Source organism: Pongo abelii, chromosome 10 (genome assembly GCF_028885655.2).
Source record: "Pongo abelii isolate AG06213 chromosome 10, NHGRI_mPonAbe1-v2.0_pri, whole genome shotgun sequence".
Lineage (NCBI taxonomy): Eukaryota > Metazoa > Chordata > Mammalia > Primates > Hominidae > Pongo > Pongo abelii.
In genome coordinates, this window is record NC_071995.2 from 46,821,788 (window position 1) to 46,843,911 (window position 22,124).

At 48.7% G+C, this 22,124-nt stretch overlaps 2 protein-coding genes and 1 long non-coding RNA gene across 10 annotated transcripts in view; 1 reads left to right on the forward strand and 2 right to left on the reverse strand.

The window, feature by feature from the left end:
- KMT2D (lysine methyltransferase 2D) overlaps positions 1-2,203 on the reverse strand; it is a 41,291-nt gene extending 39,088 nt beyond the window's left edge. For all 6 annotated transcript variants that reach the window (XM_054527204.2, XM_024256441.3, XM_054527205.2 and 3 more), the window contains exon 1: positions 1,668-2,203. The gene's annotated coding sequence lies outside the window, so the exon portion shown is untranslated. The remainder of the gene's footprint in view (positions 1-1,667) is intronic.
- Positions 2,188-12,256, forward strand: LOC129049127 (uncharacterized). The gene is made up of 3 exons (XR_008511947.2): positions 2,188-3,214; positions 5,401-5,543; positions 11,276-12,256. It is a non-coding gene; the product is annotated as an uncharacterized LOC129049127 (long non-coding RNA).
- RHEBL1 (RHEB like 1) lies at positions 6,676-11,845 on the reverse strand. Of its 3 annotated transcripts, none has more exons than XM_009247679.3 (8): positions 11,569-11,657; positions 11,036-11,175; positions 8,997-9,064; positions 8,648-8,730; positions 8,505-8,561; positions 8,260-8,307; positions 7,377-7,458; positions 6,676-7,219 (listed from the first exon to the last, which is right to left on the reverse strand). In XM_009247679.3, the coding sequence occupies exons 2-8, from the start codon at positions 11,151-11,153 to the stop codon at positions 7,130-7,132; spliced, it is 546 nt and encodes a 181-aa protein (XP_009245954.1). In that variant the 5' UTR covers positions 11,154-11,175; positions 11,569-11,657; the 3' UTR covers positions 6,676-7,129. The 3 variants fall into 3 exon arrangements, with proteins under 3 accessions (XP_009245954.1, XP_003778058.1, XP_002823228.1); XM_003778010.5 differs by lacking the exon at positions 11,569-11,657 and adding an exon at positions 11,715-11,795 and having other exon boundaries at positions 6,678-7,219; XM_002823182.6 differs by lacking the exon at positions 11,569-11,657 and adding an exon at positions 11,715-11,845 and having other exon boundaries at positions 6,680-7,219; positions 11,036-11,107.
- Positions 12,257-22,124: the final 9,868 nt, after the last annotated feature.

Sequence of the window (22,124 nt, forward strand, 5' to 3'; positions counted from 1 at the left end):
ATTTATCTCAACCCACTCTCCTTCCTGCCTCCCTCCCAGACCAACAGCTTTCACTCCATTTTCCCAGACAAGGGGGAAATGGACGCTTGGAGAGGTGTAAGGCTGAAGCAGGCCCTTGAGTGAACAGCTCTTCAGTAGGACTCAGGACTTCCTGGTTCCCAGCCTGGACTCAAACCACACCTCTTCCCACCCCCATTTTGGGTCACCCCTCCGAGATGGATTCAAATGGAACACTGGCCCTGCAGACCCTCTGAACTCTGTCTCTGGCTCATCCTGAGAGCAGGCACAGCTAACAAGGTGCAGTACTACATAAGGAAGTTGTTTTGGAACAAACAGGAAGGAGTCTCCATAGAATGCAGGAGTGGAGAGCAGGATTGACAGCTCACCTCACTCCACTACCCCTGTGCCACCTCTCACCTTCCAGAAATCTTTAAAAGGCAAAACCCCTATTTTCTCCTTTCCAAAACCAGACCCAAAGAAATCTAGTATATGTATGTTGGAGCAGATACAGTGAGGGAGCAAAATGCACCAGCCAAATCCCTGCTGGGTAGCATGACAGGTGTGAGAGGGGCAGTCCCAGCCCAAGCAAGGCCCACAGGATTGAGGCTCAAGCTGCAGGCACATACACACCCTTTCTCCCCAATACCTTCTGCCAGGGGTGGAATCACTGGTTTCCAGGAGAAAAGAGCTCTGATCAAGCCATTTCTCCTCCAGAGAGACACAGGCCACCCCATTCTGCACAGCTGGTACAGGATCAGAAAACCAGTTAACAATCTCTGGTCAAAAAAGGGTTGGAGAGGTCTGGGAGGGGCTTGCAGGACTGGCCAGGGACTCATGGGCAGCCAGCTCTCCATACCAGGCCGGGAGAAGGCAAAAGACAAAAGCCATTTTTTGCAGCCTACATTTGCAGGGAGCAAATCTCAACGGCCTCCTCTATAATCCTCTGGAGATTAGATCCATCCCAAGAGGAGGGGAGGCAAAGCAGGCTAAGACAGCACTAGGCCTCACTGGGGTCACTTTGCCAGGCAGGGGCAGTTTAAAGTTGAACAGCGGGGCCAGAGCTGCCCCAGCCCCGCCTCCTTCTTGCCCCAGCCACCCCCTTCATCACAACTAGTCAGTTTCCACACATTCTCCTTTTGCCCAGTGAAAGAAGGCCTGGTGAAGGATCTGGGGTTCCTTGAGTTTTCCAGGGACTGCTTTGGGTGCCCAACTCGGTAGGAACAACCTTAAATTCCAACTGGCATAAGTCTGACCTGGCAGTGGCACCCTCCCCCACCATCCCAAGTTGCTCTGTCCCAAGGCCCACAAGGAACCCTGAGGGGAGAAGCAGCAGCCTGGGATTGGTGCTGGCATCAGGGCCCGGGTCCTAGTTTAGTCGAGCTCCCCCAACACAAAAATAAACAGGCAGAGAGGCTATCTGGCCAGGTTCCCAAACTCCCGTGGTTCCCTGAACCCCCAGTCTTTAAAGAGGCACACCCCAAGACACCAGGCCTCAGTTCTGCCCTGGTGACTGGCTCAGGTTCCCTTGACAGACCCTGCCAAAGGAACGCTCCCCAGCTCTGGCACCCCCTTCTCCAACCTAAAGGCCAGCTCCGGCTAAGATAGTCCATCTGGCTGTGCCCCCAGTCCAACCCTTTCTGGGCCCTGGCCGGGCGGACTTCACTCACCTCTTCACAGGGCGATCCAGAAATCCTCATCCGAGAACATGGCCAGAGCCCGGGCCGCTCCCCGACCTCCAACCGCCAGAGCGATCACAGCCGCCCCCCGCACGGGGGGGCTTAGGGGGGCCAAGAACGGTAAATCCAGGTCGGAGTGGCCACCCTCCCCCCACAAAAAAACAGCAAGAAGCCAAAGAGGGGTTCTCTGCCTCAGGTTCCAGCAGTTTAGGTTTCCATGGACAGCCCCAGGGCGGCGAATCCCGAGCGGACACAAAGAGAGCACCGGTGGCTTTGATCTTGGGCGAGCAGGCTCCGCATCCGCGTCGCCGGGCGGCCTCTCAGTCCTAGGGCCCGGCCAGCGCCCCGGCCGCCCGCGCCGGGCTCGGGCGGAACGTCGAGGCTCTCCAGATGGAACGTCGAGGCGCCTCCCCAGCAGCCCGGAAGGAATGCCGCGCCGCCCCGCGCCTGGCCCGGATGGAACGTGAGACCCTCGCAGGAGCGCCGAGCCCCTCTCCCCGCCCCGGCCGGCGCCCGGGGCCGCGCGAGCTACGGCGACGCGGGGCCGGCGGGGCCGCGGGGCTGAACCTGACACACACCCAGCGCCGGGCTTCTCGACCCCGAGCGCTCACCCTCGGCGGCTTCGAGCCCCCCACCTTCTGCTCCCCCCGGGGAAGGGAGGAGGCTAGGTGGGCGAGGAAGAGGAAGGGGCGGGCGGTGCGAGCCCTCTGCCCGCTCCCCTCCGGCCGCTCCAGGCCCTGCGCTCGCCTCCCTTCCCCTCTGGCCTCGGGAGCTGCCCCGCCCCCGGCCTGGCCGGCTCTGGTCGGTGGCACCCCCTCGACCCCCGGCTGACTGTGATCGCAGGCGGCCTAGAGGTGCATGGCCCAACCCCGGCTCCCGGCACCGGGGGGTCAGGAAACTGAGCGGAAAGTGGGGAACGAGGCAGCCATTTGCAACCGGAGAGGAAAGTAGTGCAGCGCGGCGCCGCTCCGCCTCCCCCCCTCCGCCTCCTGTTCGGCCGGTAGGGTGGTTCCTGCGAAGGGGCTATTTCCTGGCCCAAGAGCTGGGCAGCGGTTGTGAAGATTCGTGAAGCCTTCGGCGCTAGATCCTGGGGGGCCTTTTGCCCGGGGCACCCCACTCGAGAGGGGGAGAAAGGAGAAGAGGCGGCCCTATTTTGTGTTGGAGCGGAGCGGCGGAGGGATCCCGCCCTCTCGGAGGAAAGGCTGTGACTCTGCAGTTCTACGCACACGCTGCGGGATCCTTCCGCTCCGGGTTAACCCCGACCGCGCCGGGCCGGTAGCAGGGCAGACACGTGGGAACGAAGCCCCCCTCCTCTCCGCCGCAGCCCTCGAGCCGCCTCATTTACCGCCCAGGCCGCGAAACTAGGACTCCGGCCGCTTTCTAATTCCATACCCTTGCAGTCATTGGTCCCTGAAATTCCAACTGCCCCTTGCTTTGGCCAGGGGCAGTCTTTCCCGGGAGGGGGATGGAAGAAGAGCCAGGAGATTGGCCGCTGCTCAGCATCCTGGGAACTGGAGTCCGCAAATGGAGAAAGTGAGGTACGGCGCCTGGCGCTGCAGAGGGTGGACTCTTGCCACGTTTGGGGACCCGAAGAAAACTGGACGAGTCCCTAGTCGTTCCTCCTGACTCCCAGTCCCCCGTGTGAGGAAGGACTGTCGGTGCCCACACAGTCACTACACACACCTCCCCATCGAAACATAAAGGTAGAGCCTCCGTTTTCAGGGTGCCCCCACTCCCACCTCCAGTCCTTCCAGATATTCAGTACCCGTGTCCCTTTTTTAGTAAACTGAGGTGGCCTCGCTGCTACCTGGCCGGAGTACTGTCCTGGACAAGATCGCAAAACATACTCTTTGCAGGCACCCCCCCCCCCCCCCACCATAAGTCTGGATGAGAAAATATTGGAATGCCTCTTCTGCATCAACGCACACATGGGGTGGACAAAAGGAGACAAATTAACTATGTCCAGATACTTTATATATTCTTAGTTATTATTCACCCTCATTATGAGTTACATGGAATTATCTCCATATTACAGATGAAGATTAAGGCTACAATAGGTAAGATTGCCCACAGAACTACATCTAGTGAGAAGTTGAGCCATTATTCAAACCAAAGGCCACGTTTTTCCTAGGATTACAAATAATAATACTACATTTTTTTTTTAAAGAAGATGTGGAGAAAGAGGCAGGCAGATTCGATCCAGTGCCAGCTTTGTGAGGAAAGGGTTTACCATGCTGTCCAACAGAACTTTTTTTTTTTTTTTTTGAGATGGAGTCTCGCACTGTCGTCCGGGTTGGAGTGCAGTGGTGCGATCTCAGGTCACTGCAACCTCCGCCTCCCGGGTTCACGCGATTCTCTTGCCTCAGCCTCCCTAGTAGCCGGGATTACAGGCGCACGCCACCAGACCCGGCTACTTTTTTGTATTTTTAGTAGAGACAGGGCGAACTCCTGACCTCGTGATCCGCTCGCCCTGGTCTCCCAAAGTGCTGGGATTACAGGCATGAGCCACCGCGCCCCGCCCCAACAGAACTTTTCTACAGTGATGGAAATGGACTGAATCTACACTATTTAATATGGTAGCCATCGACCACATGTAGCTCTCGAGCACTTTGAAATGCAGGTGGTACAAGTAAGGAACTTTTTATTTTAATGAAATTAAATAGTCACATGTAAGGTGATGCTTTTATATTCGACAGTGCAGGAGACCTTAATCCCTACTGGTCAGAGTAATAGGAGGGATCAGGACTAGATTTGTCCTCTTCCAGCCACACATTGGCATCATGTTTTCTGCACTGACCATTCACACATATTTGAGCAAAAAAACTCCAGCAGTGATCCCACACTTGTTTTAATTACAATAGAATAAGTTAACCAAGAAACAAGTTGGAAAATGGAAGGCCCCTCCCAGGTTTGCACCCAGAGGCGGAGAGGCAGACCCTCACCAGAAAGACCTCCAGTAATAACAAAGATAGCCACCTACTATTTCGGTTTTTTTTTCTTGAGGCGGAGTTTCGCTCTTGTTGCCCAGGGTGGAGTGAAATGGCGCGATCTCGGCTCACTGCAACATCTGCCTCCCAGGTTCAAGCGATTATCCTGCCTCAGCCTCCCTAGTAACTGAGATTACAGGCACCCACCATCACACCCAGCTAATCTATTTTTAGTAGAGATGGGGTTTCACCACGTTGGCCAGGCTGGTCTCAAACTCCTGACCTCAGGTGATCCACCCGCTTTGGTCTCCCAAAGTGCTGGGATTACAGGCGTGAGCCACTATACCCAGCCACCACCCCACTATTTCTTAAGGACTTACTATGTGTGAAGAACTGTAGTAAGCTTTGCATATATTACCTCGTTTAATTTTCACCTAAACTCTATGAAGCACACTTAGCCACTCTTCATAAATGAGAAATGGTGGCTCTGAGAAGTTAAGTGACCGCCCAAGGCCACACAGCTAAGTGGAGGAGCTATTAACCGCTATCACTACTGTCCCCAGGCCTTGAGATTATTGATAAACTAGAAAACTTTAGATGTTTCTAAGTCTACCCCAGACCTCATGAAAATGGCAGCAGAAAGGTAGGCCCCTGTAATGAGTATCCCAGGTCAGATGTGCAAAAGGACTTAATCTTAATGTAAGGAGACAGGGTGGTGACCTACTAGAAGAACCTCCTAAGCCAGTGAGATTGTTGTTTGGAGTATGTTTCTTCTAGCAGCCCTTATTTCTTTTTAGATTCTGGATCAGAAAAGCAAAAGCAGCTGTCAGGACTTTTGAAAATCAGCATGACAAGCCATATCCCCAACTGTAAGCCTGGAGCCAGGCACTGACAAAGTCACAGCTAAAAATCACATCTAGGTTTCGTCAATCCTTCCCAAGTAAGTACATTGATAGGGTACCTCGGGCTCCCCCGGTTGTCAGAAGAGGTCTGTACCTTCCCTGTGAATATCTACCATTCAAATAACCCTTACACATCCTTGGAGGAGGTATTAGACTAGTTAGGCAATCAGGCTGGTGGGAGGGTGGGGATCAAGAAAAGCAGAGGCAAACAGGACCAAACTTTCCTGGCTGAAATATCAATCCTACGGAGGCGGTAGGCCCATGAAAGCAGAACCAATAGCCTTTGACACCTAAAAAAAGTAGCACACCACCAAAGATGTAAAAAGTACAAAAAGATTAAAGGTATGAAAAGAGCAAAGAACGGCCATTTTAATGAAAGATACTAGGGACATGGAGGGCCAGGGGACTGATATGCACCAGAGGCATTATTTCTTACTTTACTCAACACTCTTGGGAAGTCAGAGTCTTCACAACACTTTAGTTTCTGCCTCTACACTCCTTCTCAATTCTTACATCATTAGGAATGAGGGGCTTCCTTCCTTCTGAAACCCCATCGTCTTTGAGTCCAAGCAAATGCGGAGGCCCCAGGAAGACAGCTAGGTCAGCATGTTGCAGTTGGCCACTAGAGGGTGGTGTTTCTGTAATTAATGGGATCTTGAAAGGCTACAAAACTTGGTTGGGAGTGGCAGCCAACTGGACTTAGTATATGAGGAACCCAGCAGAATAGAAAGGTGGGAAAGGCAAGTAGTAAATCTTAGGATAATGGTCCTTAATAAGTGAGGAATAAGGAATAGGAACAAGGTAGGAGGAAAGATTTCCCACCAAAGACCACAGCCATCACTCCTTGGAAAAAGATATTGGCTCTGAGCTCTCCCTAGATACATAGAAGTCAACAATAAAATAAGGCCAGGGGCAGTGGCTCACACCTGTAATCCCAGCACTTTGGAAGGCTGAGGTGGGTGGATCACTTAAGGTCAGGAGTTCGAGACCATCCTGGCCAACATGGTGAAACCCCATCTCTACTAAAAATAAAAAAATTAGCCAGGCGTGGTGGCAGGTGCCTGCGGAAGACTGAGGCAAGAGAACTGCTTGAACCTGGGAGGCGGAGGTTGCAGCGAGCCAAGATCACAGCACTGTACCACTCCAGCCTGGGCAACAGAGTGAAACTCCGTCTCACACACACACACGAAAAAGAAGTCAACAACAAAAGATTTGTCAGTTTATTTGCATATATACATTGTCACCCCAGGGAGCCAGCTCTATTTCGGAAGTCCCCGGCTCCCCTTACCCAGCCAACACCCAAAACCCACCCAAGAGGATGGGTCCTGGATAAATAATGCCCAGGACTCATATCCTGACCCCATAGGTTATAACAGAATTCATCTAGCAAAAACAGAGAGCTAGAGGCCAGTGTCCATGAGAGGTCCTTGCCCCTTTGTAAACATTGACATCCAGGCCACTGGAGCCTGGGGAAAGTGTGCAAACATGAGGATGCCACACTGTGTGTCCAGGGGCCAGGAACACAGCTGGCAACCATACCCGTGAAGTCCTGAGGGTCTGCCCCCAACTGGAACATGGCAAGTGCCAGGGGCAGAAGCAAGGCAGTTACCCCACACCCAAGGGCTCACATGAGATGGCAGCGACGCTCTTGCCCATAGGAATTCTCCACACGGGCAATCTCCTGGATGACTTTGGTGAAGATGCCTTGAGTCAGCTATAAGAGGAGAGGATTCAGGGCAAAAGTCAGTTCAGTGCCAATACCACCCCGCTCTGGGGTGAAAGCCCCATTCCCGCAACATTCCCACCACCAAGCAGTACAATAAGGAAAACACGGCTACCATCACCACCCTTCTAGTCTTCAGGCCCAGCACCTGATTCTCTCGAGCAGATGACTCCATAAATGTCGCACCCCAGGACTCTGCCAGCTTCTTTCCTTCAACTGCCTGTACCTCTCTGGAAGCAAATTTGGGACATAGAGATGGAGGATAGAAATGTCGGTAAGTGCTCTGAAAAATCTTCAGAATCAAGACTTCCTGGCCAGGCACAGTGGTTCATGCCTGTAATGCAGCACTTTGGGAGGCCGAGGTGGTGGATTACTTGAGCTCAGGAGTTCAAGACCAGCCTGGACAACACAGTGAATCACCATCTCTATTAAAAAAAATGGGCCACACGCGGTTGCTCATGCCTGTAATCCCAACACTTTGGGAGGCCTAGGTGGGCGGATCACAAGGTCAGGAGATCGAGACCATCCTGGCTAACACGATGAAACCCCATCTCTACTAAAAATACAAAAAATTAGTTGGGCGTGGTGGCACACGCCTGTAGTCCCAGCTACTCAGGAAGCTGAGGCAGGAGACTCGCTTGAACCTGGGAGGCAGAGGTTGCAGTAAGCCGAGATCACACCACTGCACTCTAGCCTGGGCAACAGAGCAGGACTCCATCTAAAAAAAAAAAAAAAAAAACAGAGAGAAGAAAAACACTTCCTCTGACCCATGCCATTTCCCCAAGTTTTGGGAGGAGGGCTGTGGAAGAAAATATAGGTAAACAAAGGAACAATGGGTGAATCTAGGACTGAGGCTTGAAATATGAAATTGTGGCTTTTAAGATAGAAGTATTATCTTCCTTAAGCTTCAAGTTAGAGACAAAGAGAGGTGAAATGACTTGTTTGAGTCAGTGGAAGAGCCAGGATGAGAGCCTGACTGATTCCCAGTCCATTTCACTTCCTTTTGCTCTGAGTAGCAGAGATTTACATACCTCTCTGGAGAGAGATCTGCCTTGTTCCCCACTAGAACCACTGGCACCCTGTGAGGAAACAGCAGTTACTTCAGAATCCCCTCATTTCCCGCATTCCCCAACTCCTTACATCAAGGTGGGACGACTCCTTATCAGACCAGGCAGGATCTATATCTGAGCCTCCTCTCTAACTTGACAATTCTCCCCTCTGCTCTCTCCCACCCCCTCATGCCCACACTATGTCCCTATCCCCCAGGGCCACTTACCGGGTTTTCCCATGGCCTTCGTGTAGCTTTTGGTACAGACTCTCAATGACTTGGAAGCTTTAAACACAAGAATTGGAGCTATAACTTAATGGGACAGTCCTCAGGTCCTCCCAAGTCCCGCACTTACAACCTTGGTCACTTACCTATGCAGAGAGGTGACAGAATACACAAGCACATAACCATGGACCCCAATGATGAATGAATAGGGCAGAATGCTGTACTCATCCTGGCAAGAAATGGGAAACATCAGTACCTAGATCCAAACCACTAAGATGGCAAAGGTTGGTGGGACAACATCCAGGTGACCCTCCCTGGGGCACGCCCTACTATAGTCACTTCAACACGTATTTATGGAACAGCTCCAATGAGCCCTGCACACTGTTAGCAGGTAAAATGCTTTTAATACTACTTTACAGGTGAGGCACAAAGACTACCAGGCTTCATCTCTGAGGGCTGAACTGCCACATTTGGATACCATACCCCAACTGGTACCTGCCCTGCTGTGTCCACCAGGTGTAGGTGAAACTCATCTTTGCCAAGAGTCACTATCTTGCTGTAAGCTGAAAAGAAAAGAAAACTTGACTGTGAAGTACCTTATAGGGCCAGCGATGTATGTCCCCTGACTTTTTTTTTTTTTTTTTTGAGACAAGAGTCTCACTCTGTTGTCCAGGCTGGGGTGCAGTGGCACGATCTCAGCTCACTGCAGCCTCTGCCACCCGGATTCTCCTGCCTCAGCGTCCCAAGTAGCTGGGATTACAGGCGCCTGCCACCGCACCCGGCTAATTACATTTTTTTTTTTTTTTTTGAGATGAGGTCTTGCTGTGTTGCCCAGGCTGTAGAGCAGTGGCTATTCACAGGCACACTCTTAGCACCCTATAGCCTGGAACTCCTGGGCTCAAGCGATCCTGTCACCTCAGCCTCCCAAGTAGCTGGAACTACAGGTGTGCACCTCTGTACCTGGCTGTCTCCTTACCTTTTTTTTTTTTTTTTTTTTGGCAGCATTTTTTAAAGTAGATTCTTGGTTGGGCGCAGTGGCTCACACCTGTAATCCCAGCACTTTGGGAAGCCAGGGCAGGCGGATCACTTAAGACCAAGAGTTTGAGACCAGCCTGGCCAACATGGTGAAACCCTGTCTCTACTAAAAATACAAAAAATTAGCTGGGCATGGTGGTGCATGCCTGTAGTCCCAGCTACTCAGGAGGCTGAAGCGTGAGAATTGCTTGAACCCAGAAGGTGGAGGTTGCAGTGAACTGAGATTGTGGCACTGCACTCCAGCCTGGGTGACAGTGCGAGACTCTGTCTCGAAAAGAAAAGAAAAATAATTACTTTTGTTTTATTGATGAATAATAGATGTACCAAGTTTCAGGGTACATGTGACAATTTAATACATTTATATAATTTGTAAAGATCAAATAAGTATATCTGGAATATTCATCACCTTAAATATTTGTCTTTCCTTTATGCTAGAACCATTTGAATTCTTCTCTTCTAGCTATGTTGAAATGTAAAATAGCTTATTGTAACCTATAGTCACCCTACTGATCTACTAAGTCTTATTTCTTCTATCAAACTATATATTTGTACCCATTGATCAATTTATCTTCATCCCTCCCACTCCCTTCCCCCTTACATTCTTTTTATTCTTTTTTTTTTCCTTTTTTTTTTTTTTGAGACGTTGCTTCGCTCTTGTTGCCCAGGCTAGAGCGCAGTGGCACGATATCGGCTCACTGCAACCTCCACTTCCCAGGTTCAAGCAATTCTCCTGCCTCAGCCTCCCGAGTAGATGGGATTACAGATGTCCATCACCATGTCCGGTTAATTTTTTGTATTTTTAGTAGAGACGGGGTTTCACCATGTTGGCCAGGCTGGTCTCGAACTCTTGACCTCAGGTGATCCACCTGCCTTGGCCTCCCAAAGAACTGGGATTATAGGCATGAGCCACGGTGCCCAGCTTTTTTTTTTGAGACAGTCTCACCCTGACACCCAGGCTGGTGTGCAATGGCACGACCTTGGCTCACTGCCACTTTTGCCTCCTGGGTTCAAGCGATTCTCCTACCTCAGTCTCCTTAGTAGCTGGGATTACAGGCGTGCGCCACCATGCCCAGCTAATTTTGGTATTAAATTTTAGTAGAGATGAGGTTTCACCATGTTGGCCAGGCTGGTCTCAAAATCCAGACCTCAATCCATCCACCCGCCTCAGCTTCCCAAAGTGCTGGGATTACAGGCATGAGCCACTGCGCCTGGCCTCCCCTTACATTCTTAACCTTGGGGGTGACACAGATAGATCAGCTCCAGGTAACTGGAAAGACACGCCAAGGTTCTTAATGTCTACATCTAAACTATCCCAGACTCAGTATCTTGCAAAATCCATACTCTAGCCATCCATCGAACAGGACTGCTAAAGAAGAAATCAGATGTAATGTCTAAATAAATCAGCCCCTTGGCACCAGAGAAATACATTATGGAGTTGGATGGGGTATCCAAGCCCTCCGGGTCGCATCACCAGCACACTAGGGGAGAAGTCTACTCACTATTCTCCACTGTAGGATCGTAGCCTTCCGAGAACTCGCCTTCCACAAATTGATGTGCCAAAGATGTCTTCCCTGTGGGGAGCAGTGTGACAGTTGTATCCAAATCATCCATCCACATTCACATCCTCTGTCCTTTCGGACTGTGGCCCAGGACCAAAGGAGACCCCAAATTAACCACAGTCTGTGAGTGCCTCAAGCAATGCTATCCTTTGTGTCTACCCTCACCCTCTTTTCGCCCAGGGTCTCCGCACTTTGGCTACCGGATGCATTCAGAAGCGCAGCAGGAAGCCTTTCCCGCCGCCTTCCCCACCCCATCCCACTCGTAGGAAGATCCAAGATTCCCTAGGATCAAGTCCGCCCCGCCCCAGGACACCTGCGACTATCTGTCCCCACGGAGACCGCGTCCCAGTTTTCAAATTGTGACCCCACCCCTATCCCCAAAGTAACGCTGGGACCACTCTGAGATTCCCGCAGCCAGGTCCATATTAACCCTTAAGTGCTCCCGCTTCCTGCAGCCTCCACACACCACCAACCTTTATTCCTCCACTCTTCCAATCCTCGCTCTACAACCCCATCCTTACGATGTCATCATTCCTCCCTGGGTCGCGTTCCCACGGCAGCGCGCCTCTTCTGGCTACAGAGCTGCTGCGCGTCCGAGCTCTGCAGGGCGGAGACTCACCTACAGAGCGGTATCCGAGGATGACCACCTTCCTGTAGCGGACCAGCGGCATGGCAGGAGCCCGCCCCAGGGGCTTGCGGAACTGCGGGCTGAAAGAGCCCGAAGACGAGGTCAGGGTGTGGGCAGGCGCGGCAGCTGGTGCAGTAAAGTCGCTCACCCCGAAGCTGCCGTGGGCAAGTTAGAGGGAAACCAAAACAAGCGCCGCGCCCGGAGCTGCCCACGTGATCACAACACAGCACGTCTAACGCGAGGGAGCCGGGCGCCGGGGAACTACTGAGCCGCGCCGCTCCGGGCTCCGCCCCCCAGGCCGCTCGCCATTGGTCCATTAGAATGGGTAAGGGCGGTGCCGCCAGCAGGAGGGAAGGGTGGGCCTCACGTGGAGCGGGAGAACTGGGAGCTGCGCGTGCGCAGACTGGAGCCGGTTCATTCATAAAGAAACAGAAAGGAACCCGGGGTCCTAAAGGCGTTTGCGCATTTGCAGCCTAGCTGAAGTGGCTGCGAAGAATTATGGATGGAAAATAAACGTTTTGTGGTTTCCGGTCATAAGATTCTAGCCCTCCCTTTTGCATGGTCTCTGGGGTCCTTAGATAGGGAGAAAAAGGCCAAAGTTCCAATATATTCCCTCTGCTTCCCCCAGCCTTCAGCCCCAGACCTATCAAGGTTTCCAGTCTTCCAGCATCTAATTTCAAACTGCAATTCTTGTTCTTGCGGAAATTGCTAGAACTTATGATCAAGTAGTCTGAGGTTTCTTCTTCATCATCATGGTCCTCAAATATTCATTTTTCAACAAATACTGAGTATATACTACATGTTTCAGGCATTGCTCCAGCTTTGGGGTCAGAACATGGACATGACAGACAATGTGTCTGCTCTTATGAAGGGAGAAACAAACATACAACAAGGAAATATCAGATAGTGTTAAGTGCTATAGAAGATGGTGTGATAAAAGATGACCACTTTCTATTTTTTTATTTTTTTATTTTATTTTATTTATTTATTTTTTTGAGACGGAATCTCGCTCTTCCGACCAGGCCGGAGTGCAGTGGCGCTATCTCGGCTCACTGCAAGCTCCGCCTCCCGGGTTCACGCCATTTTCCTGCCTCAGCCTCCGGAGTAGCTGGGACTACAGGCGCCCGCCACCGCGCCCGGCTAATTTTTTGTATTTTTAGTAGAGACGGGGTTTCACCGTGTTAGCCAGGATGGTCTCGATCTCCTGACCTCGTGATCCGCCCGCCTCGGCCTCCCAAAGTGATGGGATTACAGGCGTGAGCCACCGCGCCCGGCCGACCACTTTATTTTTTAAAGACAATACAGCATTTTAAATTTTTTTCTTTATTTATTTTGAGACAAGGTTATGAGACTGGCTAATTTTTGTATTTTGGGGAGAGATGGGGGTTTTGCTATGTTGCCCAGGCTGGTCTCGAACGCCTAGCCTCAAGTGATCCACCTGACCCGGCCTCCCAAAGTGCTGGGATTACAGACGTGAGCCACCGAGCCTTGCTGAGATGACCACTTTAGATTAGTGATACTTTCTCTCATAGGAAATCCCATTTAAACTAAGATCTGAAGGAACCAACTAGGAGATTTGAAAAGAAGGATCCACCAATGCTAAGGCGTTAAGATGGAAATAAATTCGGTAAATTCCAGGAAAAGGGGAAGAAAAAAAGAAAGCCAGTTAGCCTAAAGCAGATGAAGTCTAAGAGAATGGCAGAGGCCAGGCCACATAAAGGAGTCTGGGCTAATTCTAAGTACTTGAAGATATTTAAGCTGGGGCATGACATGATCTAAATTGTCTTTCTAAAAAATCTCCCTGGCTGTGGTGAATAGATTGGGGTTTGAGGGTAACAGGAGCAAAAGGAAGCAGGGAGATTGGCAAGGAAACTGTTACCTGTAGTCCAGGTGAGAGATGAGAGCACTTGACTAGAGTGATCATGTTGAATGAAGTTGAGAATTCAGGATATTCCGAAGCTAAGGTTAAAATGACTTGTGGAAGGATTGGTAGAGGAGGAAAGAGAGGAAGGAAATCACCTAGATTTATAGAGAGTTCTACAATACTATGTGCCAGGTGCATTTTATTGTTATCTCATTTAATATTCACAAAAGCCCTAGGCTGGGTGTGGTGGCTCATGCCTGTAATCCCAGCACTTTGGGAGGCTGAGGTGGGCGGATTGCTTGAGGTCAGGAGTTCGAGACCAGCCTGTCCAACATAGGGAAACCCCGTCTCTATTAAAAATACAAAAATTAGCCGTGTGTGATGGTGCATGCCTGTAATTCTAGCTACTCGGGAGGCTGAGGCAGGAGAATCATTTGAACACGGGAGGCAGAGGTTGCAGTGAGCTGGGATCGCACCATTGTACAATGTACTCTGCACTCCAGCCTGGGCCACAGAGTGGGACTCCATCTAAAAAATAATAATAAAATTAAAAAAAAAAAATATATATATATATATATATATATATTCATCTTCTACTTTGTGCCAGGCACTCTTACTATGTGTTGCACACTAGGATACAGAAATAAATAACAGATGCCTTTTACACTGCTTGTCCCGTCCAGATGAACTCTCCATTCTTTTCCACCCAGATTTGTGTCCAGGAGGCTGACCTTGTCTCCTGGCTTTCAGTGGAGCTCAGCCAAAGGAAAGCACACACAGAAGATTCAATGGAGGGAGGAGAGTGGCTCTGTCCCCCATTGAAGTTCACAGTACCTCTCAAGGCAGCCGCCTCCTCCAACACACACACACACAGCTCTTCTGGTTTTCAGTGACTCCCCTCAGCCTTCAGGCCTATAGCAGTATCAGCCTCTTTTCTGTTATTCACCTTGGGGCATTGCTCTATCCCGTGTGGTCTCCCTATACCCTGCCCACATCTTTGTAAATAGTCTTTTTATTAAACCATCTGAATTCTCCTGTTTTGAATCAGACAGAAAGCAAAAAAGCCAAGGCAAAGGGCTTTCTCCTCTTGTGACTTTTTCTTTTTACCTGGCAAGGGAAGCTCTCACAGCAGATATTCACCTACATCTCATTGAACAAGATTGTTTTATATAGTCATCTCTAGTTGTAAGGGAATCTGGAAATTTTAGCATTTTCTTTTCCGACGTCTATAGTAAAGGAAGGCAAAAGACAATGTGATTATAAATAAATGTTTTGGCCTGACGTGGTGGCTCTGGCCTGTAATCCCAGGACTTTGGGAGGCCAGGCAGGTGAATTGCTTGAGCTCAGGAGTTCAAGACCAGCCTAGGTAGGCAACATGGCAAAACTCTGTTGCTACAAAAAATACAGAAAAAAAAAAAAGAAGAAGAAAAATTAGCCGGGCATGGTGGCACCTGCCTGTAGTCTCAAGCTACTTGGAAGGCTGAAGTGAAAGGATCACCTGAGCCCAAGGAGGTTGAGGCTGCAGTGAGCCATGTTTGTGCCACTGCACTCCATCCTGGACAACAAAGATCCTGTATCAAAAAAAAAAAGAGGCTAGGCACGGTGGCTCACGCCTATAATCCTAGCACTTTGGGAGGCCAAGGCGGGTGGATTGCCTGAGCTGAGCTCAGGGTTTCGAGACCAGCCTGAGCAACACAGTGAAACCTGGTCTCTATTAAAATATAAAAAATTAGCCGGGGCGGGGCACAGTGGCTCACGCCTGTAATCCCAGCACTTTGGGAGGCTGAGGCAGATGGATCACCTGAGGTCAGGAGTTTGAGACCAGCCTGGCCAACATGGGGAAACCCCGTCTCTACTAATAATAGAAAAATTAGCCAGGCATGGTGGTGCCTGCCTGTAGTCCCAGCTACTCGGGAGGCAGAGGCAGGAGAATCACCTGAACCCGGGAGGCGGAGGTTGCAGTGAGCCGAGATCACGCCACTGCACTCCAACCTGGGCAACAGAGCAAGACTCCATCTCCAAAAAAACAAAAACAAATGTTTCATGAGCCAATCTATAAGACCTGCACATTTTAGGACCAAGATATTGGTTGATTAAATAGTTGTTCATTAAATATCAATCACTTTAAAAAGTAATGCATAGGCCGGGCACAGTGGCTCACACATATAATCCCAGCACTTTGGGAGGCTGAGGCAGGTGAATCATCAGGTCAGGAGTTTGAGACCAGCCTGACCAACATGGTGAAACCCTGTCTCTACTAAAAATACAAAATTTAGCCGGGCGTGACGGGAGGCACCTGTAATCCCAGCTACTAGGGAGGCTGAGGCAGGAGAATCACTTGAACCTGGGAGACGGAGGTTGTAGTGAGCCAAGATTGCGCCACTGCATTCCAGCCTGGGTAACAGAGCGAGACTCTGTCTCAAAAAAAAAAAAAAAAAATGCATAAATGGTTTATTTAGTAAAGATCACAAAAATAGGATCAAATAAAGGAAAAATAGAACTTGGAGATAAGTCAAAAAATAATATATTTTGAAATATATGATATATAAATATTATTTAACAGATAATAAACATATTTATTATATATTATTTATATAATAATAATATAAATAAAGGAAGCAATTCATCCTAATGTTAGATAAATGGGCTTGGAATAAGATTTTTTTTGTTTTTTATTATTTTTAATTTTATTTATTTATTTATTTTTGAAACACGGTCTCACTCCGATTGCCAGGCTGGAGTGCAGTGGCATAATTTTGGCTCACTGCAGCCTCTACTCCTCGGCTCAGGTGATTCTCCTACCTTAGCTTCCTGAGTAGCTGAGACTACAGGCATGCACCACCATGCCCAGCTAATTTTTGTATTTTCAGTAGAGATGGGGTTTCACCATGTTGTTTAGGCTGGTCTCAGACTCCTGGACTCAAGCAATCCACCCACCTCAGCCTCCCAAAGTGCTGGGTTTACAGATGTGAGCCACCACACCCAGCCTGTTTTTGTGTTTTAGAAACAGGGTACCACTCCGTCACCCAAGCTGGCGTGCAATGGTGCCATCATAGCTCACTGTGGCCCATAACTCCTGGGCTCAAGTGATCCTCTTGCCTCAGCCTCCTGAGTAGCTGAGACTATACAGGCATGCACTGCCACGCCCAGCTAATTTTTTTTTTTTTGTAGAGATGGGGTCGCTCCCAGGCTAGTCTTGAACTCCCGGCCTCAAGCAATCCCTCCTCAGCCTCCCAAAACACTGAGATTACAGACATGAGCCACTGAGCCTGGCCTGAAATAACATTTCTAGGACAGCATCATACATTGCTATGTCTCAAACAACTGAGACAAAATAAAGATAAGATGTTCCCAGAAAACTGTTTTAAGTATCTCTGGGAAAAGTGAAAAATGTCTCTACTCTGTTTGCATCCAAATTATATAGCATGTCTTTTCTAATGGACTCCATCGCACAGGTATTCAAGGCTTCTTTGTTTTCCACAGTTACGGGTTTACCTCCCTGCTGATGTTATCAATTACCTATTGTTGCATAACAAACCACATCAAAATTTGGTGTCTTAAAACAACAATGTATTTTTCTCAGGATTCTGTGGGTTGAATTCATGGTTCTTATGTTGCCTCCTCTGGACTCACTCTCGTGGCTAGTCAGTGGAAGCTCCACTGGGAATGGAAAGTCTAAAATGACCTCACTCATGTCTGGAGCCTTGGTGCTGGCTCTTGGCTAGGCCTCTGTCTCTCCACATGTCTCTCATCATTTATTGGGGCAGCCCAAGCTTCTTCTTGGGTGGCAGAAGCATCCAAGAGGGCAAAGTTAGGACAGTGCATGGCCTCTTGAGGCCTTAGGCTTTGAAACTCATTCAACACAAGTTCTGCCACATTTTAGTAGCCTAAGCAAGTCACAAAGCCATCCCAGATTCAAGGCATGGGGAAACAGGCTCCATTTCTCCATGAGAGAAACTAGAAAATATTGTAGCTCTATTTTTCAGTCTACTACAGAGCAGATTGATTATGGCAAGAAGTCCAAGCTGGAGTTCTCCATTTACCAAGTCCCCCAGGTTTCCACAGCTGTAGTTGAGCCCTATAACTCTATGCTCACCACAAACATCACCCTGGAGCACTCAGATTGCACCTTCATGATAGACAGTGAGGCCATCTATGACATCTGTCGTAGAAACCTCGATATTGGGTGCCTGATCCACAGTAACCTGAACTATCTGATATTGAATCTGTTGTAGTCACTTGAATATTAAGAACACATTTGGCTTCAATTACAGAAAAACCAAGTTGCAATAGCTTAAACAAATAAGGATTTATTTTTCTCAAGTAACAAAGTTAGAGGTAAGCAGCATCAGTCCAGTTGCTCCATGATACCAGGTCTGGTACCTGCAGTTCTCTTAACTGTTCCCTTATGCTTGTTGCCTCATGGCCACAAGATGAGTTCACCTTCAGGCATCATATCTAAGTTCCAAAAGAGGATCTAGTAATCATAAAGGCACTTATATTGAAAATGAGTATTTTAGCCAGGCGTGGTGGCTCATGCCTGTAATCCCAGCACTTTGGGAGGCCAAGGCGGGCGGATCATCTGAGGTCAGGAGTTCAAGACCAACCTGACCAACATGGTGAAACCCGTCTCTACTAAAAATACAAAATTAGCCAGGCATGGTGGCGCACACCTGTAATCCCAGCTACTCGGGAGGCTGAGGCAGGAGATTCGCTTGAACCTAGGAGGCGGAGGTTGCAGTGAGCTGAAATCACGCCATTGGACTCCAGCCTGGGCAACAAGAGCGAAACTCCATCTCAAAAAAAAAAAAAGAAAAGAAAAGAAAATGAATATTTTCATATCAATATACAAGTTTGGGGCCAGGAGCAGTGGCTCACACCTGTAATCCCAGCACTTTGAGAAGCCAAAGCGAGCAGATCACTTGAGATGAGGAGTTCGAGACCAGCCTAGGCAAAACGCCATCTCTACAGAAAATACAAAAATTAGCCAGGTGCGGTGGGTCACGCCTGTAATTCCAGCATTTTGGGAAGCCGAGGCGGCGGATCATGAGGTCATGAGATCGAGACCATCCTGGCTAACATGGTGAAATCCCGTCCCTACTAAAAATACAAAAAAAAAAAAAAAAAAAAAATAGCTGGTGTAGTGGCGGGCACCTGTAGTCCCAGCTACTCAGGAGGCTGAGGCAGGAGAATGGCGTGAACCCAGGAGGCAGAGCTTCCAGTGAGCCGAGATAGCGCCACTGCACTCCAGCCTGGGCGACAGAGGGAGACTCCATCTCAAAAAAAAGAAAAGAAAAGAAAAGAAAAGAAAAAAATTAGCCAGGCATAGTGGTACGTGCCTATAGTCCCAGCTGCTTGTGGGGGCTGAGGTGAGAGGATCGCTTGAGCCCGGGAGATCAAGGCTGCAGTGAGCCATGTTTGTGCCACTGCACTCCAGCCTAGGCAACAAAGTGACACCCTCTCTCAAAAACAAAAAGAAGGCCTGTGCAGTGCCTCATGCCTGTAATCCTAGCACTTTGGGAGGCCGAGGCAGGCAGATCATTTGAGGTCAGTAGTTTGAGACCAGCCTTACCAACATGGTGAAACCCCGTCTCTACTATAAGTACAAAAATTAGCCAGGCATGGTGGTGCACACTTGTAATCCAAGCTACTCAGGAGACTGAGGCAGGAGAATTGCTCAAACCTAGTAGACGGAGGTTGCAGGGAACCGGGATTGCACCACTGCACTCCAATCTGGGCGACAAAGCGAGATTCTAACTCAAAAACTAATAATAAAAGTTTGAATAAAACTATTCTTTAAATGTAAGAATGGAAACTCAGTTAAATAATATCAATTTATTATTTTATAGGCTATGTACTTTTAAATGTTTACAGTATATATTAATAAATAAAATATTATAAATTAGACATTTAATTATGTAATTCCTAAAAGTGTGCTCAAGTTGGCCAAACAATACTTTTTGTTTTGGATTTTCTAATTAGGAAAATGGATGATTATCTAATTTTGGCATCAACTGTTAAAAATCATATGTAAATTGCTGGGCGCGGTGGCTCACGCCTGTAATCCCAGAACTTTGGGAGGCGGAGGCCGGTAGATCATGAGGTCAGGAGTTCAAGACCAGCCTGTCTGGCCGGCCGCGGTGGCTCACACTTGTAATCCCAGCACTTTGGGAGGCTGAGATGGGCGGATCACGAGGTGAGGAGATCAAGACCATCCTGGCTAACACAGTGAAACCTTGTCTCTACTAAAAATACAAAAAAAATTAGCCGGGCGTGGTGGCGGGCGCCTGTAGTCCCAGCTACTCAGGTGGCTGAGGCAGGAGAATGACGTGAACCCGGAAGGAAGAGCTTGCAGTGAGCTGAGATTGTGCCACTGCACTCCAGCCTTGGTGACAGAGCGAGACTCTGTCTCAAAAAAAAAAAGACCAGCCTATCCAAGATGGTGAAACCCCTTCTCTACTAAAAATACAAAAATTAGCTGGGCGTGGTGGTGGGCACCTGTAATCCCAGCTACTCAGGAGCCTGAGGCAGAGAATTGTTTTAACCTGGGAGGTGGAGGTTGCAGCGAGCCGAGATCACGCCACCGCACTCCAGCCTGGGCAACAGAGTGAGACTCCATCTCAAAAAAAAAAAAATGTAAATACAGATTTAAGATAAAATGCAAACTTGAATTTCAGTCATAGCGCCAATTTTTTTTTTAATTTAAAATGCAAACTGCCATGCTTCTTAGATTTAAATTAGCTAATAAGTTACTTTCAGGTGCTCCCTGTCATGGTCAGGTTCTTTCTAATCTGAAGACCCTTCTCTAAAGACTCAGACATTAGAGTTCTGGTTCTTATTAACTCACATTTTCCATTTACCCCTCCAGATCTTCCTTTACCCTTCTTCATCCTGCATTTGCTCCTGGAAGGCTGACCTTTATAGACAGCAGTAATGCCCTCTGGCTTCCAGCTAGCTTTAGCTAATAGGAAGAGTTTGGCCACAGACTGGAAGATAGAGGAGAGAAGGTTGGAATGTTTATTCCCCTACTTCCTCTCTGCTGGGCCACTTCTTTTTTTTTTTTTTTTGAGATGGAGTTTCGTTCTTGTTGCCCAGGCTGGAGTGCAGTGGCGCGACCTCGGCTCACTGCAACCTCTGCCTCCCAGGTTCAAGCGATTCTCCTGCCTCAGCCTCCTGAGTAACTGGGATTATAGGCACCCACCACCATTACCAGCTAATAGAGTGATCTTTTTAAAATGCAAATTTTGCCGGCGCGGTGGCTCATGCCTGCAATCCCAGCACTTTGGGAGGCCAAGGTGGCTGGATCACGAGGTCAGGAGATCGAGACCAGCCTGGCCAACATGGTGAAACCCCTGTCTCTACTAAAAATACAAAAAACTAGCTGGGTGTGGTGGCGCATCCCTGTAATCCCAGCTACTCGGGAGGTTGAGGCACGAGAATCACTTGAACCCAGGAGGAGGAGCTTGCAGTGAGCCAAGATTGCGCCACTGCACTCCAGCCTGGTGACAGAGCGAGACTCCATCTATAAATAAAATAAAATCTAAATTTGATCAGACTACTCCAAGTTAAAACCTAATTAAATTAATTTATTCCACTAAAATGACTGCCTATGTCTCTAGAAAGATATCAAAATCCTTAACATGGTACAATGCCTATTAGTATTTGCAGGGGCTTAATAAATATTTGTGGAAGGGAGAGAGTCAGGTTTGGACTGCCTTGTACCTTCCTGTGTTGATTTGCCTTGTTTAAATCTCAGAGCACCTCTTCATTTCCAACTTCATGGAAGTACCTAATGGTAGCCTCTGTTTACTCAAGACCACACAGCTGGTGAATAGGAACCAAGCAGAATATATAGCCCTATTGTTTTGAACTATAGAATCACAGTTAAGTGAGAAGCAATCAGTTTAAAAGTGACAACCACTGGCATGATGTTTGATCCTCCCCAGACACCCCACCAATAGTTTCTAGGCCTTCGTACAATCTTTCAAAGATAAAGGAAATACTCCTCCCGTCTCAACAAAGGAGTCCCTTCATCTCTGGACAATTCTAAGTTATTGAAAATCAGACAATTTAAAGACTACTCCATCCTAGTCAATTTATTGAAATATATAGAGAAGGAAAGGGGGCCAAGAGAGAGCGAGAAACCTATATCCTCCTTTCTGTAGTGGTCCTAAGGTGCTTTGGGCCAGCTGCTTCCAAGAGAAGGAGAAGGTGGGTGACTTTGTCTTCAACCTATTTAAGGAAGAGATCTGCAATATCTATTCTCAAAGATTCTGCAAGATACTATAGACTAGCCAGGTACTAGAACAATGATGGGATGTGTGTGGAGGAAATGGGATTAATCCCAGATCAAATGTTGGGTGGAATCCCAGCTGCTGCAGCTGCTGGGGGCTTAACCAGCTGTTCCCTGGGCAGCTGCAATGTTCACCCCAGGCCTGGTTCTTAGAGTGACAGCTCTATCTCAGCTTGTGGCCTTCAGCTCCAAGCTAAGCCAAGGCACTGCTGAATGGATGGCTGGAAAGCAAAAGAGAATAGCA

Excerpts from the sequence above, each read along its gene's own strand:
- RHEBL1 (XM_002823182.6), bottom strand. The coding sequence starts at position 11,766 with ATGCCGCTGGTCCGCTACAGGAAGGTGGTCATCCTCGGATACCGCTCT. Across the intron at positions 11,108-11,714 it reads CCTCGGATACCGCTCTGTAG|GGAAGACATCTTTGGCACAT; the intron begins GTGAGTCTCCGC and ends TGCTCCCCACAG. Across the intron at positions 8,731-8,996 it reads TGGTGGACACAGCAGGGCAG|GATGAGTACAGCATTCTGCC; the intron begins GTACCAGTTGGG and ends ATTTCTTGCCAG.